Source organism: Pinus tabuliformis, chromosome X (assembly GCF_031772625.1).
Source record: "Pinus tabuliformis cultivar Carrire ecotype Pingquan chromosome X, CPIR1, whole genome shotgun sequence".
In the NCBI taxonomy this organism is placed as follows: Eukaryota; Viridiplantae; Streptophyta; class Pinopsida; order Pinales; family Pinaceae; genus Pinus; species Pinus tabuliformis.
Window position 1 is genome coordinate 1,455,565,556 of NC_142308.1, and position 19,670 is coordinate 1,455,585,225.

Here is a 19,670-nt window from a genome sequence, read left to right on the forward strand (position 1 = left end):
TAAGGATTTGTACTTGATAATTCCTCATTTGAGTCTGCTGTCCATGAATTATTTTTTTTGTGCTATAAACTTCTCACTTCAATGATCTATCATCTATGCTAAGCCTATGAACTCTCTAGCTCTATGCTATCAAATTTTGTAGCTTGCATGTGCATTTTTTTCCTACATTTATCATTGGTTTTCCATGTTCCTTAGCTGCAATTTTTTTTTTAAATGGCAGATTTATTTGCAAATTGTTATTATTTCAAGCAAACATGGCTCCAAAAGGAAAGGACAGTGCATGGGCTCATTGTGATGTAATTGAGGGAAAAATGATATGCAAATTATGCCATAAATCTATTGGAGGTGGGGGTATTCTTAGGTTGAAACAACACTTGGCTGGGGTAAGAGGCCAAGTAAAGCCATGTGATGCACCAAAAGAACTGTTAGGTCCTATTAGGGCAGAATACATTGCCAAGCTTGAAAAATTTTATGAGGATAAGGCTAGGGAGAAGGCCATCCAAGATGAAATTGCAAGGAAGAGGGAATTAATGGAAACCATGAATCTTATGAAACAGAGTGGGTATGATGATTATGAGATTCAAGACTCCACTTCTATCCCTTCCACCAATGACCCCTTTCACTATGTTCATCCTTCTGTTGGAGTTGGCCAACCATCAAAAGGACCAAAGAGACCAAACATCCAAAGTTATTTCTCATCTTCTGCCACCATTGCATCTTCTAAATCTAATCCCACTTCCTCCCAGCCAAGTTCTCAACCCACTTTGGATCAGCATTGGAAAAAACAATGCAAAGAAACTTCTCACCAATACATTGCTAGATGGTGGTATGATTCAGATATCCCATTTAATGCTGCTCGCTCACCTTATTACCAAGCTATGTGGGACTCTGTTATAGCTGCAGGAAAGGGCTTCAAAGGCCCTAGTATGCATGACTTGAGGGGAGCTCTTTTGCAAAAAGAGATATCTTCCATTGATGAGTATTTGTTTGAGTTTAGAGAGTCATGGGTCAAAACAGGTTGTTCCATTATGTCAGATGGATGGACTGATGGAAAGAACCGCACTATCATTAATTTCCTTGTTTCTTGCCCTCAAGGAACCATGTTTTTGAAATCAGTTGATGCATCTGATAGGGTAAAGGATGCAAGCCTTCTATTTGAGCTTTTGGATAACATTATTCAGGAAGTTGGGGAGCAGCATGTTGTGCAGGTCATCACTGATAATGCCTCAAACTATGTTCTTGCTGGAAAGATGCTTGAGGCCAAATATAAGACCATATTTTGGACTCCATGTGCTGCACATTGCATAGACCTCATGCTTGAGGATATAGGCAAGGTGGAGTGGGTAAAAAACACTGTAGAGCATGCCAAGTGCATTACAAAATACATTTACAACCACTCATGGGTATTGAGCCTAATGAGGAAACACACTGGAGGCAAAGAGCTTGTTAGGCCTGCAATTACGAGATTTGCAACTCACTTCCTCACGTTGCAATGTCTCAATGGTCAACATAGAAACTTGCAGAAAATGTTTTCCTCTGATGAATGGTCTGAATCTCGGTGGGCTCGTAGACCAGATGGAAAAGACACCAAAAAGAAAGTGTTAGACACTTATTTTTGGAAAAGGTCTGTAGAGCTTGTGAAAATTACCGAGCCCCTTGTTAAGGTGCTAAGGTTGGTGGATGGGGAAAGATTGGCCATGGGCTACATTTATGAAGCTATGGATCAGGCAAAGGAGCAGATACGGGCAGCTTACAATGACAGGTTAGCTAAATATGGCCGTATATGGGAGATCATTGATAACAGATGGAACAATCAACTCCATCGTCCTATACATGCAGCCGGGTATTTTTTGAACCCAAGGTATCACTATAAAAATCGGCTAGGAGATCCGCATGATGGGGAGGTCAGAGCTGGATTGATTGATTGCTTGGAGCGCATGGTCCCTAACCATGTAGACCAGTTGGATATACATAGACAACTTACTATTTTCAATCAAGCAAGTGGTACTTTTGGCAAAAACTTGGCAAAGATGGCAAGAGATGTGGACCAACCAGGTAAGCAATTCCAATTTCCATTTTGTTTTTCATTTCAAGTTAAAATTGTTTACGTTCTTTACAATTCAAATTATAAACTAAGTTACTAATTATTGTCTTTTTCTTTGCAGCACATTGGTGGGAGTCATTTGGTGGCCAGTGTCCTCAATTGCAAAGGTTTGCAATTAGAGTCCTCAGTCAAACTTGCAGTGCTTCAGGTTGTGAGCGCAATTGGTCTGTTTTTGAGCGCATACACACGAAGAAGAGAAACCGTTTGGAACAAAAACGGTTAAATGATCTTGTTTTTGTGCAATACAACCTTCGACTGAGGAGGAACCAAATGATGAGCAAATCACCTGATCTAGATCCCATTGTGTTGGACGATATTGATCCAACATCAGAATGGGTGGAGGAGACTGAAGATCCTGTGTTTGAGGCTGATTTTGATATCGACATGGCTTTAGCGGAGGATGAGGCAGATTATGTGGCGGCATCAGAACCAGGATCAGTAGCGGCATCAAGGAAAGGCAAGGAACCAATGGAAGGCACTAGTCGTGCAGGTCGGCAAACTCGTGCTTCCACTAGGTCCACTTCTATTGTCATTGGTGGCATTGATACTGATGTTGCAGATGAGGCAGAGGCATCCTCAGACTCTGAACCAGATGATGTCTATGTAGCTCCTGATGATGATCCTGTGTCTAGTAGTGGTGATGGACTTGATGATTGATCATGTGTACACTGTAGACTTGTAGTAGGCCAATGGCCTCATAGCTTGCAGCATTGTTTTTGGACTTTATAGGCCATTTAGAGCCTCATTTCTTATGTATTTTGCTATTTTGTCGATGATATGTATTGCACTCGGTGCCATTTTGATATATTCACCTTTGCATGGTATATAAATGAGCAAACTTTGCATATTTTGTCTCTATTGGCTTGGAATCATGGTTTTACATCTTAAAAATAGTTTTGTTTCATTAAAAATTAATTATTTAATGTATTTTTTAAAAACCGGTTCGTTTAGACCAAACCAGTCCCGGTTAGACCGGTTCTGGTCGGTAAACCGGTTAGCTAGGTGGACCGGTTCGGTCACCGGTTCCGGTTTTAAAAACACTGGTCACAGCCTCTAGGGATTGCGCCACCTCCGCTGATCTTCTGCTGGCTAGAAACTTGGCTCTCTGGCCTTCTGGTCTAACACCTCAGCTTCTGGCACTAGATCTCAACTACTCCTTAGCATAATTTTAGACTCCCTTTGAAGCACTGCGCTGCCTTTGTGTGGCACTGCACTGCCTCTCAGAACCTCTCTCTGCCTTCTCTGCCTTACAGTCTCCGGAACTGGAAAATCCGCTCCGGTCGACTATTCCTGCCCTGTCTCACTGCTTCGACTTTACTGAATCACTTTCGGCAACTCACAGCTACTACACAGGAAATCGACTTCCCAGCAAAATTGAAATGCACAAGTGTGTTCTCCAAGTGCCCATCGAACTCCTTATAATCTATTGTTGGAGCACTAATGACCAAGATTAAAATATAATCAATGACTAATATTAATTGGTAGTTGATCATCATCTTCTTCTAGAAGATTCACACCAAATTTAATCAATACCCTGTAATTAATTAGATTTCCTAAGTTTAGACTTAGAGAACCATTTTAAAAAGCTAATTATTTTAATTAAATCATCTCTAGGTGGAATTTTCCCAAATGATTTCTGGGTATTGGAGAATGCATGTGTTTTAGCCTCTCTGCAAAATCTTGAGGCTAGAGCACATCCGATGCTACAAACATCAACACTCCCTCTTAGCGAGGAATGCGCTCTAGTGCTGCAACCCACTGAAGCATCACTCTGTCTCTGCAACATATCCTGCTGCGCTGCTTATGTCTGGCTATTGTTGCTGCCCACCAACCACTACGCAACTTTGATTGCTGCTTCCATTCTGTTGCTGGCCCTGCTGAACTGCTGTCAACATTGCATTTGCCTGCAACCTTCTACCTCTGCTGCTACAACTACAATGGAAAAACATCCAAAATACTGAACCAAACTGTGGTCAGTATGATGCATCCATCGTCCGAGTTCTAATTGCTGCTAGCCTCTGGGCTTTCATTGAAGCCTCTATGCTGTTGCTGACTTTGCACTATGCCAACCGCACTACTGGCAACTCTGCTCTGTGCTGCTCAGTCTCTGACCTGCTACTACCTACTGTATGTGTCACTTTGGCACTTGACTACACCAACTGCCACTGATCCATCCTGCTACTACATGTCTTGGGCTCCTGTAGCAAGGTATTGAGTCATGAGGTGGACCTCCTCAAGAATCTTGTCCATCCTGTAGCTCTCTGGGGCTACAACTCCAGATCACCCCACCTCACCCCTAGAGGCATCTTGACGATCATGGCAAACTCTTCCTCTAATCTGGAGGACAGCCTGTCGATCTCAGCGGATGCAGCCTGCTGATCCTGCTTCTCCTCTTTGTCCTTCTTTCTGAGAGGACACTAAGTGTTGTAGTGGCCCAACTCACCACACCTAAAGCACTTGATCTTCGAAATGTCCTTCTTTCTTTTGCGCTGATCCTGTTGCCCTTTCGATGCAAGGGCCACATCCTCCTCTTCCTTCACTTCTTTCGTCCCACTGCTGCTGCTGCCACTAATGGTGGCCTTCACCAGATCACGCCTCATTTCCTATTGTTGTAGATCAACCCACACACGTTCCCAATTTGGCAGTTTTTCTCTGCCCAGGATACTCTGGACGAAAACTTGTCAATCTTCAAAAACGTTGTTCAGTGCTAATCGTACAAACTCAGTAGGCTGGGGTGCTAATCCTACTGAAGCCAACTAATCCCGGACATCCTAAAGCCTAGTAAGGAAGGTGTCTACACACTCCCCTTTCTGCATCCTTGTGCATCTCAACTTCTTCTCAAGATACATCTTCCGCTGCTCGGGAGATCCTTCGTATAGCATAGCTAGTGCCTCCCACATCTGTCGGGTAGTATATTTGCTGTTGATTTCGGGTAGCATCGGATGTGCTCTAGCCACGAAATTTGGTGGAGATGTTGGGGCACATGAGATCTCCAATACCCAGAAACGGTTGGGGCAGATTCTAAACAGATCAGGAGATATTAAAATAATTAATATTCTTAATCAAGTCCCTAAGTCTAAACGTAGGGAAAATAAAATATTAATGTGTAATAATATGAATCTGTGTTAGAGTGGTCCAAAAGACATGGATCAAGCCAGATCTAATCTTAGTCGTTGATTAGGGACTTAATCTCGGCCGTTGAGATGTCAACAAAAAAAGTATAAGAGGAGGCTTGAGGGTCACTTGGAGAGCACACCAGATGATCATTGATTCTATTCTCTAGAGCGGGGTTTTCTAAGAGAGATAGAATTAGTGATTGGGAGAGCAGCTGAGGGGCATTGAGTACAAAGAAACAGAGAAGACAAAGGTTGTGCCGGGAGAGTAGCGTAGCAGCCAAGGAGGATCATGTAGAGCAAGCGAGGGCTCATGCAGGGCCACGTAGAGGCAGCCAAGTGCTGTGCAGAGCACCAGAGGGGCCAGTGCAGCTGACGCAGATGTTCCGAGAGCTGACGCAGGGCCAACGTGAGACAGAGAGGGGCTGACGCATTCTAGATTGGGCAGATGCTGGGGTTGCAGGAGCAGTTTTGTGCTGAAGAGCTGCCGGAAGGAATTTCCGGGGTTTCAGCCAGGAGAGTTCTCTCAAACTGTGAGGTTAGATGCTAATGAAATTCTCTGTTGGGTAGGCCTGTTTCGGCACCCAGATTGTACTCTGATATTGCTTAATAAGAAAACCCTCAGATAGCTGCACCGATTTTCTTGCATTGGGTTTTTTCCGGGGACATTGGTCCAAAAATAATGGTGTCATGTGGTGTGTTTGTTCTTGTTTCTTTTAGTTGCTGATCTGTAATATGTTGAGCATGCACTGGTGTTTATTTTCAGTATTTACTTTGTAAATAACTTGTTAAAAGAAAATAACAAGTAGGTTGGAATAAATCAGAAAAAGTGCATGAAGGGTTTCTAAACTAAGTAAGCTTAGAAACTTCAACATTTGCTAGCTGTGTGAGATATCACATGATCTCGAACCCCATCGAGAATAAACCTCTTAGCTCTCGCCATCTCCTTCTTGTACTTCTTGAGTAGATCTGCATCGACGTGTACAACTACCACACTATCGACATTAGTTTGAGATCATGCTCATCTAGAAGGCATGAAATCCTAGCCTTCGAGATCACTTAGTTGGAGACTCTGTCCAACCGATCTTGATCTCTCAACCTAGCTGATGCCATCTCTCCTGAAAAAGTCGAACTGTTTCCTCTTCTCCTTTGTGCAACTGCTGCCCAGCTATTCACACTCCCTTTTGGAGTGAGAATCCTGCACACAACTACTGCGACTCTGTTAGGAAAATTCGAAGTTTTTGGCTAGAAGTCCTTTGAGAAAGGAATTCCCTTAGTGTGTGCTCTTCTCTCCTACTGACATTTTGCCAGTGATTGCTGCAAAATAACTACGTCACAACTGAAGATCTTCTTTGCAAGGAAAAAATACGTTGCTCCCTTCTGCCTTTGGAAAGCCTTGATTTGGAAAATCGAATTTCTCGGTCGACTCACTTAGAGAAATCGATCTTTCCTCAAAACTTGACCTCCTTGGCCCAAGGACTACGCTGCTTCTGGAGTTTCGAATTGCTGCCAAGGCAGAAATTCAAACCACCTTCTTTCTTTCTACTCCGAGCTCTCCAGCTTATGATCTATGCATTGATACCATGTGAAAAATCGGTGACCCGATTCCTACTGCAGCAAACTGATGATATTTCTCCTATTTGTTAAACTACTTTGAACAAATTACTTGTAGTTTTCTACGACAAATATCAAAATACATACACTGCAACTTACACAAAATAAAATATTGCGGAAACTAAACACTGCACTGGAGAGAAATAAACACACACACAATTACACTGTTGTTTTTGGATAAACGTCCCCGGGAAAACCCAATGTGGGAAAACCGGTGCAACCACTGAGGGTTTTATTATTATGCAGTAGTAAGCTGAGCACAAATCATTAGATGCTTAAAATGGCAATTTGATACAGAGAATAAACTGGCAAAGAGGTAGTGAGAAAAATCTCACACTGCCACTGGCGATCCGAATTTGATGCGAGCTCTGGATGGCTAGCCCCACGCTGCCTGTGTGTAGCCTCTACGTTAGCCTACGTAGATCTACATCATAGCCTCTAGGGACTGTGTCCCTCCTCTGATCTTCAGCTGGCTGGAAACTTGACCCTTTGGCCCTCCAGTCTCACACCTTGGCTTCCGACACTAGATCTCGAGTGCTCCTCAGCAGAATTTTGGACTCCCTCCGAATCACTGTGTTGCCTCTGCGTGGAACTGCACTGCCTCTCTGAACCTCTCTCTGCCTTCTCTGCCTTGCACTCCCCGAAACTGGAAAATCTCCTTTGGTAGACTATCCCTGCCCCACTCTCACTGCTTCGACTTTACTGAATCACTTCTGGCAACTCACAATTGCTACACAGGAATTTGACTTCCCAGCAAAATCGAATTGCACAAGTGTGTTCTCCAAGTGCCCATAGAACTCCTTATAATCTCTTGTTGGAGCACCAACGACCAAGATTAAAACATAATCAACGGCTAAGATTAACTAGGAGTTGATCCTCGTCTTCTTTTAGAAGATTCACACCATATTTAATTAATACCCTTTAATTGACCAGAGTTCCTAAGTTTAGACTTAGGGAACCATTTTAAAAATTTAATTATTTTAATTAAATCATCTCTAGGTGGAATTTTGCCAAACTATTTCTGGGTATTGGAGAATGCATGTGTCTTAGCCTCTCTGCAAAATATCGAGGCTAGAGCACATTCGATGCTACAGAAATCAACACGATGGACCCTTCCCAAATCTATGCTCAACTCTGGGACTAAAGCTCCATATCGCCCCACCTCTCTCCTGGAGGTATCTGCATACATGATGAATTATTCCTCCAACTGGGAGGATACCTGGTCTATCTCTGTGGATGTTGCCGCTTGATCTTGCTTCTCTTTCTTGTCCTTGTTAATTTTAGGTATGTTCTATGCTTAGAGCAATTTATTTCAATTTTCACAGTTAGCTCAATATCTTTTCTAGATTAGAAATCACATCAGCGTAATAGTAAATTGCAGATAGAACATAAACATAAATCGTAGAAGATAAGCCAAGATAAGAGGACACAAGATGTGGCGCTAGCCAGGGACAAACCCCAATGTGGGGAAACCCTTGATCAATTCTTCTTATATGTTCTTCAATAGTTGAGCAGAGAGAGAGAGAGAGAGTACATTTACAACTAAAGTCAACACTTTGACTTATCTAAATAAGAGCATAGATCATCTCTAAGAAGATGATACATGAGGTAGTTGAACTCAGTTGAAGACATGCTGCTTCAACTGATTCTCCGAGGTGACTCTATCACCATGTTGCACCTATCATTGTGCTGCTCCTCATCATCATGTTGCACCTCATCATCACTATGCTGCATCTCATCATGCTTCACTAAACATGACTGTACCCATTATTGTACTGCTAAGCTCTTCATTACACTATGCTGCAATGTACTTGTAGCTCCCATTGCACCATAACATCTGTCATGCTGCCACACTGCTTTAGTCATGCTGCCACATTGCCTTAGTCATGCTGCCACACTGCCTTAGCTGCTGGCTATGGCCTATGGCCTAGCCCAGCAGCTGGATAGACTATGATCCCACAGTGCTAGGAAACACACAATGCTGTCATCAATATGTACACTACTAATCTATGTGTTATAGGAGCTTCTACTTATGAAAGGTATGGGTAGAAATTCCTTTATCTAAACTGCTGATAAGAACCTTTTGTGACAACACATAGGATCTCCTCATTTGAAGAGACCTCTCCCTTCAACGTGGCTGGTCTTTAGGATAGCGGACAAGATGTGCACCTAAAACACAACAATGTCTCTTTCTTACAGCAGATAGGAGGTGTAGAAGACTGTGTTTGCTGTTGTTCCTTACTGTGACTGGTTAGGGCACCCATGTGCTACAACAACCCTCAAACAATCACCTAAAACATCCCTCAAAGACTGTGACCTTATCAAGGAAGGGTCTCCTCCATTCGTGTTGCTTTTCTGGGCACGTTTCAGCGCAAGAAGCCTCCACGCTATCCCTAGTTTAGTTAGGCAAGGCCTGCGACCTACCATAGGGATTGCTGTCACCTATAGCCAACCAAAACAGTGTCACCCTTACCTTGAAGCTGCCCACAAACAGTCCACAATTCTCCTTAACTAAATCGCCTCTCTTTAGCATGGAACAACACTCCACGCAGTCACCAAGATGCTATAACAACCCTAGAACACCCACGCTGTCCCTACCTTCTTTGCTGGTTAGGGCAGGGAGTTAGGGAGCCTTTTTACTGCCTCCTTTCCAGTGTCTAAGGGCTGTCTCAAACAACGTTTATATCAGGGCATCTAGGGTATGATAAGACTGCATTTAGGGTCAGCTGTTAGGCCTCATTCACCATGCTAGATCTCCCTTTGAATTGCGACCAAACCTTCACAAGACCTGTGGCTAGGGCATCCTTCTTTTACAGCGAATAGGGTCTCCTTCTAGACCTACGTTTAGGGCTTCCTCCTCTTAGACTTCTCTTTCGCTAAAACCCAAAACAAGTGGAGAGAAATCAAGAGTGAAGTGTGTGTACAAATGACGATCAAGTCACCTCCTTTTATACTAAAACGTTGAGCACATGTGGGGGTTATTTGGTTGATGGCCGACCTTGACGAATTGTCCCATAACACAAATAAATTCATATCTCCATGAATACTTGTCGGAATCGGATGATCTTTAGATCAATCCTACACCTCTCAATGAGAGGGATCCAAGAAAAACATCAACTGCCATAAATAAGATGACCCACAAGGAGTTTGGCCCTAGTTGCCAATTTTAACACTCCCTCTCAACTAGGGAGAACTCCATCTGCTAATCCATCTGCCAAACTGTACTATCTCTGCCATCAGTGCCCTGCACTGCTCTGCTTTGCTTTGTTGAACCATGAAGAAGAAGAATTGATCGAGAATGTTTCATACCATTCTCTATTGACCCGAAGTCAGTCCCATATGAAGAGAGTGTGTCATACCACTCTTACTAATCTCGGATCCATGCCAAGAGAGAGTGAGTTATCTCATTCTTACTGTTCCGAATTCAGTTTCATTGATCCCAGATCAATATCACAAGAGAGTGTCTCAAACCACTCATACTGATCCCGGATCAGTTTCATTGATCCTAGATCAATATCAAGAGAGTGTCTCAAACCACTCATACTGGTCCCAGATCAGTTCGAAGAGAGAGTGAGCTATATCACTTTTCTGACCTGAAGTCAGTTCCAATTATCTTAGATCAATGTAGGTCATCCTAGCATAGGGAGTACGGTAGATACACAATGCATCCATCGGTACTACTATGGTCTTTAACCCCTTTTCCCTACTCATTGGCCAAATGAGAGGTACTTCCCATGAGTCTCAAATTGCATGGGTAGGATGCCTCGACAGGAGAGCCACTCATCCTGTCCATAAGTAGCCGGGGTATCACTTCACCCTGTACATAACACACACATTAGGGGAGGGTGAGTCGCCCTATGGTCGCTTGTTGCTCCAAAAATTACCCCAAGCCCCCCGAAGCTCCCAGAGCTCAATGCATGCATCATACAGGACCCTCATAAGAGGGTCTCTCAACAACTCCAAGTCGTTTTGGAAAGTCACAAATTTGTCCTTTCCCCAGGGCTTCGACAGAATGTTTGCGACCTGCACATTAGTCCCAATGCGATGGAGCCTTCTTGCTCATTGATGTACCATATCGCAGATAAAGTGGTACTTGATGTCTATATGCTGTAGCAATCATAGAATACGGGATCCCTCAATAATCGAATCCTCCTCTGGTTGACACAGAAGATCATGGTGGTACCCATCATGCATACAAACAACTCACTGAAGAGCTTCCACAACCAAGTAGCTTCACGCGAGATCATACTCGTAGCTATGTATTTGGTCTTAGCGGTGCTCAAAGCAACCGTCTTCTGCTTCCTGATCATCTAGGATATCGAGCAGAACCCAAAGAGAGCCAACACCAAGAAGTGCTCTTGCGATCGTCCACACTGCCTGCCCAGTCAACGTCAGAATAATCATGCAACGTCACATTTCTGGTAGTGTATTTCAATCCATGAGAGATTGTTCCCTGAAGATATCTCAAATGATTTTTGGCACCAATCGAGTGAGGCTCAACCAAATATGAGCCCAACATGCTAACTGCAAAACATAATTTTGGACGGAAGTTCACCAAGAACATCAATGCGAATGAGTTTATGAAACTCAGAGGCATTTCCCAAATCAGGTCCGGTATCCTTACCACATAACTTCTGAAAGTTAAGATCCATCGAGGTAGTCACGGTCTTGCAGTTCACCATTCCAACTCCGGAATCCAACTCCCTCTTACTTTTGCAAATGAGAGGGTCTACACCTATCAGAAAGTTGTCCTCATAAGGTGCCAGTATGAGAGGTCTATCATCCACAACCTTCAAGTAATGGTTTGGATCGACTTCACTCCCAGTGAATCTCAGCTTCATCAAACAGCTATCAATCCTCTCATATCAAGCCTGGGGTGTTTTGCTTCAAGCCATAGTGGGGAAACCCTTGATCAATTCTTCTTATATGTTCTTCAATAGTTCAACAGAGAGAGAGAGAGAGAGAGAGAGAGAGAGTAGTACATTTACAACAGAAGTCAACACTTTGACTTATCAAAATAAGAGCATAGATCATCTCTAAGAAGATGATACATGAGGTAGCTGAACTCAGTTGAAGACATGCTGCTTCAACTGATTCTCCAAGGTGACTCTATCACCATGCTGCACCTATCATTGTGCTGCTCCTCATCATCATGCTGCACCTCACTGTGCTGCACCATGCTGCACCTCATCATCACTATGTTGCATCTCATCATGCTTCACTAAACATGACTGTACCCATCACTGTACTGCTGAGCTCTTCATTGCACTATGTTGCACTGTACTTGCAGCTCCCATTGCTGTACCAATGCTGCACCATGTACCATTGACCACCATGCTGCTCCATAACTTCTGTCATGCTGCCACACTGCTTTAGTCATGCTGTCACACTGCCTTAGCTGTTGGCTATGGTCTATGGCCTAGCCCAGTAGCTGGATAGACTATGGTCCCACAGTCCTAGGAAACACACAATGCTGTCATCAATATGTACATTGCTGATCTGTGTGTTATAGGAGCTTCTACTTATCAAATGTATGGGTAGCAGTTCCTTTATCTAAACTGCTGATAAGAATCTTTTGTGACAGCACATAGGATCTCCTCATTTGAAGAGACCTCTCCCTTCAACGTAGCTGGTCTTTAGGACAGCGGACAAGATGTGCACCTAAAACACAACAATGCCTCTTTCTTACAGCAGATAGGAGGTGTAGAAGATTGTGTTTGCTGTTGTTCCTTACTATGACTGGTTAGGGCACCCATGTGCTACAAAAACCCTCAAACAGTCACCTAAAACATCCCTCAAAGACTGCGGCCTTATCAAGGAAGGGTCTCCTCCATTCGTGTTGCTGTTCTGGGCACTTTTCAGCCCAAGAAGCCTCCACGCTATCCCTATTTTAGTTAGGCAAGGCTTGTGGCCTACCACAGGGATTGCTGTCACCTATAGCCAACCAAAACAGTGTCACCCTTACCTTGAAGCTGCCCACAAATAGTCTGCAATTCTCCTTACCTAACTCGCCTATCTTTAGCATGGAGCAACCCTCCACGCAGTCACCAAGAGGCTCTAACAGCCCTAGAACACCCACACTATCCGTACCTTCTTTGCTGGTTGGGGCAGCTAGTTAGGGATCCTCTTTACTACCTCTTTCCAGCGTCTAAGGGCTGTCTCAAACAACGTATAGATTAGGGAATCTAGGGTATGATAAGACTGCATTTAGGGTCAGCTGTTAGGCCTCCTTCACCGTGCTAGATCTCCCTTTGAACTGCGACCAAACCTTCACAAGACTTGTGGCTAGGGAATCCTTCTTTTACAGCGAATAGGGTCTCCTTCTAGACTTGGGTTTAGGGCTTCCTCCTCTTAGACTTCTCTTCCACTAAAACCCAAAACAAGTGGAGAGAAATCAAGAGTGAAGTGTGTGTACAAATGACTATCAAGTCACCTCCTTTTATACTAAAACGTTGAGCACATGTGGGAGTTATTTGGTTGCTAGCCAACCTTGACGAATTGTCCCATAACACAAATAAATTCATATCTCCATGAATACTTATCGAAATTGGATGATCTTTAGATCAATCCTACACCTCTCGATGAGAGGGATCCAAGAAAAATATTAGCTGCCATAAATAAGATGACCCACATGAAGTTTGGCCCTAGTTGCCAATTTTAACACTCCCTCTCAACTAGGGAGAACTCCATCTGCTAATCCACCTGCCAGACTATACTATCTCTGCCATCAGTGCCTTGCACCGCTTTGCGTTGCTCCGTTGAACCATGAAGAAGAAGAATTGATCGAGAATGTTTCATACCATTCTCTACTGACCCGAAGTCAGTACCATATGAAGAGAGTGTGTCATACCACTCTTACTGATCCCGGATCAGTGCCAAGAGAGAGTGAGTTATCTCACTCTTACTAATGCAGATTGGGATGGAAGTTCAGTGGATCGGAAAAGTACCTTTGGGTACTGTTTCAACATTGGATGAGGAATGACCTCCTGGCGCAGTAGGAAACAAAAATCCGTGGCTCTGAGCTCAGCTGAGGCAGAATATATGGTTGCAAGCACAACTTCGTGCAAGGCCATATGGCTTATTAAATTGCTTGTGAACCTATTCAAAAGAAAGATGGAGGCGACCAAGATCATGTGTGATAATCAAAGTTGCATCAAGCTCTCTCAGAATCCAGTGTTTCATGATCGGTCAAAACATATTGATATTCGGTGTCACTTTGTCAGACACTGTGTCCAGCGAAGAGCCATACAGTTGAGTTACACTCCTACAGGAGAGCAGGTGGCAAACATCCTTACTAAGACCCTTGGAAGAACAAAGTTTGATTATTTTAGGGAGAAGATGGGGATGATAATGAATCCATTTCAGTAGCCGAAATGGGTATAATGTTGTAGTGCAGTAGCACGATGCAACATGATGAGAAGAGGATGTAGTGTTGGGAAGAAGGACCTACAGTAGCACGGATGCAAAGGGAGTTGCAGTGCAGATGCAGTATTGGGTGAAAGGACCAGCAACAACACAGATGCAGAGGGAGTTGCCGTATGGATGCAGCAATGGCATTGGCAGAGCCATGGGTAGCAGTACAGGATGCAACAGTGCAGAGGATGTTGGGCGGGGAGGCCTAGCATCAGCAGAGGTACCAGTGCCGGATAATCAGTGTGATGGTCAGTGAGGAGTATTACTAGAGCACAATCCTCGCTAAGAGGAAGTGTTGATTTGGGATAGCATGGGATGTGCTATAGCCATGAAAATTGGTGAAGAGGCTAAAGCAGATGAGATCTCCAAGACCCAGAAATGGTTTGGGCAGATTCTAACCGGTTTGGGAGATATTAAAATAATTAATATTTTTAATGGGGTTCCTAAATCTAAACTTAGGAAAAGTAAAATATTAATGGGTATTAATATAAAATTGGGTTAGAAGGTTCCAAAAGTCATGGATCAAGCCAAATCTAATCTTAGTCGTTGATTAGAGATTTAATCTCGGTTGTTGAAGGACCAACATGAAAAATATAAAAAGAGGCTTGAGGGTCAGTTGGAGAACACACTAAGGGAGACCAGTCATTTCGATTTCTGGAGTGGGGTTAGCTGAGAAATTCGAACTAGTGGTCTGGAGAGCAGCAAGAGGCAGCGGGTACGGAACAAAGAGGCGGGAATAGCACCAGAAGGCCAGCGCAGAGGTTGGGGAGGCAGATGCAGAGGCAGCAGACTGTGCAGTCACTAGAGGGCCTGTGTGGGTGACGCAGAGAGGCCTAGTGCTGACGCAGTTGTACTGAAGAATTGTTGAATAATAAAATCCAGTTTGGCACCCAGTTGTATTGAAGAATTGTTGAATATTAAAATCCTCTGTTACACTGGTTTTCCCACGTTGGGTTTTTCCGGGGACAATTGTCCAAAATATCTGTGTTGATGTGTTGGTTCTGGTGCATATGTTTGTTTCTGTATTATGGTGTGATATCTGCAGCAAAATTTATTTTAATGTTTATTGAAGGGTTTTCGTAAATAACTTATTGAGAAATAAGTATGTAAAATAAATCAGTTGTTTCTGTGATAGAATTTTCACATTTATTTTGTTATTGAATTTGAATTTAAATCATGTATTTGTATATATGTATGTACACCCCGACATCCCACCACCCCCCTAAATTTCCCTAAAGTTTGGGGGTGCTCCCAAATGCCCCCCTCTGCATCTTCCCGTTCTCACATCCCTATGTCTCGGAAACTTGGTGGAACATTGATAAATAGGCGCAACAATTTTCCAGATGGATCTAACAGACAGATTTCAGGTTACTTTGAAATGGCTCTTCATTGTGCTAACGTGCAATGTTGGATGAGAATGGATCACTACATTTTTATGATGTGTTGGTACTTGCAAAATGTTGTTTGTGAAATGTGCGTGACCATGTGAACTAGGAATTCCGCTTAAATCTATGTGGACATTTGAATAAAACAATGGTCTACACATCGAATTTGACTAAGTCTCATGGTTTGGGTGATGAAGTTATAACTTTTAGAATTCACTGGACAGAAAATATATGGCAAAAACTGAAGCAAAAATATTTATATATTTTCCCCTGTAATGTACAAAAAAGCTATATTGTTTCCTACAATTCTCCTATTATAAACAGGAATTGACGTCACTTCACATTAACAGAAGCTAGTCTGCCAAGCTAAAATCTGCAATGAAACTTATAGTACCAATTAAAGTTGAAGCAAGCTGCTCAGATTCTTACCTTGTTTAAAGCCAATATATTATTCCAGTCTAATGCTAGCACTTCTGCAGAGAACTTGCTCTGAGTTTTGATCAAAAGGTGATCATTTAGAAGGGAGGTGCCAGAATTATTGCTAGAGATGGAAAATGTTCATGCATTAGTCATGAGTATCATATAAATTCTTAGAGAACTGCGCGCGCACACATATATTTTTTCCAATGGATTGAATACCTATCAATTTGGACTTGGGAACACAATTGATTCCAATAGGTAGATATGATGTAATAAACTCTGAGTTCACATTGCAACCAAGCATGTTCCTGTTGCATTCACCTCAGTATGTAAATAATTAAAATGGAAATTTTGTGCTCTCTTTCATCATTTGCTGAGAAATAAATAATATGTTGTGAAAGGTGATACATATTCCAAAAGCCTCAAGGCATTAAAGAGAAGACTTATTATGGTAAGGTACTGACTACTATAGCCAGAAAACAATCAGTTGGAGGCTGCTTGTGTTGTCATTTCCATGTCTTCAAGTTGATTGAACCTGAATGTTTTGTACACACCACATAACTAAGTAACCTTATTCAAATAATTATTCTTTTGGCCTTGTACGCATCCAGATTATTTCAAAATAATTTTGCATCAAATACTATAGAAACTCATTTTATTTTTCCAATGGCAGGTGATTTCAATTCATTGGACAGTTGGTTCTCCTGAAGCTGGATTGACGGGCATGCAGGAGGTGAGGAGAGAACCAAATATTACTGTTTTTTTTCAATGTCTCTTTTAATGGAATTCATGCATGCCATTTTCCTCACAGCTCACCTACTGAATACAGATTGCCAAATCTTACAAGCAAGGAGAAAGGGTGGGATTTGCAGAACTCGCTCCAGGTGTTGATCTTTATGTATGCCCCCCTGATGAAACTATGGTCAATATGCTCATTAAATATGGTTTCATCAAGAATACGGAGAACGAAAACAAGAAGCATGAAGGCCTAATTGGATGTGTTGTATGGCGTAGGCATAATGTAACATCAAACGTGACATCTAAGACCCCTGAACAATATGTAAATGCACACCGACTTGCGCTCTCTGGTCAATTACTAGATTCACCTAGCCATCCTGGAGTCCCACAGTGGCTGCCACATGGAAATCATGACCCCATAAATGGAGTGAGTGCGTGCTTGGAAACAATCTCTAGTGATGTAATAACTAAAAGTGACGTGGATGAAAGTAGATTGCAGACAGTACAGTCACCAAATCAAATTGCTTCACCTGTAGCAAGTGCAAAAGCTGAAACTGAACAAAACACAGCAAAAGATGCAGCCCCTGATATGGAAAATTTTCATGGGCAGCTTACCCGTGTTTCCGGTCAAGGAAATCTCAATCCTGAATTCAGTCCTCAGGCGATGAGTTCATATCCACATGATCCTCGAATAAGCACATCTAATGCGTTTACTCAAATTGCTTTACCTAGAGGAGTTAGGAAAGATGATCTGACTGGGGAAGTGACACCAAGCATTGGGCTCAAGGGATCGACTCTTCTAAACAATGAAGGCATTAAAAATCAGAATTCAGATGATGATGATGATCTACCAGAGTTTGACTTTACAGCAGTATCTGGAACATCTCAAACTCCAGTCAGCCAGATTCTCCCACCATGTAATGATGTGCGGTCATTGCCATTACATCAGTTTACATTTCAACCACCTACTACAGTTTGTAATCAGAGTCCCTTGCAGCCCCCTGTCTTGTCGATATCGTCTCAGTGGCAGCAGGGCGGACATCAAATTAAGCAGCAAGTCTCGAGACATCCAATAACTCCTTATTCCTCTGTTCAAGTCAGTAACTTAATACCAAGGTTCGGTCAGAACGGGACTACAGTAGAACTCGCTTCTATAGAAAACAGTAGGCCTAAAGTCCCTCAGATTCATATTGCTTCGCCTTTATGCACGCAACCTAGCATGCTTAGTTTGCCTCATGTCCCTTCCAAGATCCAGAGTCCATGTCCCCCAACTAATGAAGTAAAAAAGAGTTTATGGGATGATGATGACGATGACATTCCTGAATGGTGCCCTCCATACTTAGAGCAACACGGTTTCCCTAGACCTCCAATGCCATCTGTGCCACCAGATCATTCAGCAATGCCTGTGCAACCTTCACTGCTAATTCATTCAGGAACACAAACATTGGCCAGAAATTTACAACCAATGCATCCACAACCTCTACGAGGTCCACTCCCACGAGGACCTCCACCACTAAGAGGTCCACCACCTCAAGTGCCTACTCTGCCACGGGGTCCTCCACCTCCTTTGCCACCAGGTCCAAGACCATCAAAGGATAATACAGGACCAATTCCAAGACCAATAACACAGCCTGCTTTTCTTCCAAAACCAATTCTTCCACCTCCTTTTAATAAGCCAGATTTCAGACCTATTAGACCTGTTGACGGGAGGGATAAAAAGTTTTGAGTGACTTAGAAATTCTACAGCCTTTTACTTGAATCTTTGTTTTTGTACAAATAATCCACACGTATATTAACATAAGTCAAATGGTGAGAAAGGTTTTCACCATTCAGAGCTCTGTAGTAATCCCGTTCTATGTTCATTATCATTTTGCCATAATAGACCCCGAGTGTGTAGCCAATCTTATATCTATTGTAATCACGAATAATCAAATTACTCGTAGTTTGATGTTTGGGCTGGCATTTTTGTTAAAGTACAAATAGGAACAAGAAAGAAAAATTACACTGATGATAAGAAAGAAGAAATATCCATTTTAGTTAATATTGAGTAAAAGGAAGCTGTTCCAAGCAAATAGTACGTGAAGAGAGGTAAAGAAAATTAATTCAGAAACTTTGTTTTTCAAAATGGACAGGCAAGTGATATTTAAATCGTACTTTCTGCAGAAAAATGAAAAGGAAAAGCACAGGTAAATTATTGTTGCAAATTAGAACCTTAATATATTAAGCATATGCTTATATATCCCATGCATGACTGATAGCAACTTGATGAAAGATGTAAACTAAAAATTACTGTGCACCTTTGTGTTTTTAGGTAAACTTCAAGTAATTTGATTTGTTTATCTGATAACTGATATCCATTCCCCTTTAATATAATTCAACGTCATTTCTAATTTCTGAGTTGAATTATACTAGTTGGATAAACTGAATCATGCATTCTTTTCAAAGGTATGGAGTGGATTCAGAAGCATGATCATGTTTGAAAGGTCCAGGAAGTAAGAGACATTCCTATGGATTTTGTTACTTTAATTACTAGGACATCAGGGCACTGATTGTTTTCTTTGAATAAAATGTTTCCTTCAATTAGTAAATTGAGCAAAATACGTGCATACAGGGCATTTTATATTAGGAAAAAATTGTGGGCCAGATTAAACAATATCCACAAGCTGGTAGCCTCCAGAGCCTATAGATTTGTGTAGCTTTCGTAAGAAATATAAAAATGCTTATAAAAACTTTTAAAGTCTAGGACCAGATGGGCCATCCAATCTATTCATAAACAAAGCATAGCTCAAGCAGCAACAAGGATCATGTCCTTATCAGGCAGTAGGTCATAGCAAGCTTTGGTTCAATGAAGATGGGCTCCAACCCATCATTGGCCTACTCAAG

At 42.4% G+C, this 19,670-nt stretch overlaps 1 protein-coding gene across 15 annotated transcripts in view; it reads left to right on the plus strand.

The window, feature by feature from the left end:
* The window catches only part of LOC149145503 (uncharacterized), a 229,214-nt gene extending 210,195 nt beyond the window's left edge, over positions 1-19,019 (plus strand). For all 15 annotated transcript variants that reach the window (XM_089446518.1, XM_089446512.1, XM_089446515.1 and 12 more), the window contains 2 exons: positions 16,723-16,782; positions 16,879-19,019. In XM_089446518.1, coding sequence (XP_089302644.1) covers positions 16,723-16,782; positions 16,879-18,513 — 1,695 coding nt within the window. In that variant the 3' untranslated portion in view covers positions 18,514-19,019. The remainder of the gene's footprint in view (positions 1-16,722; positions 16,783-16,878) is intronic.
* The last annotated feature ends 651 nt before the right edge of the window (positions 19,020-19,670 follow it).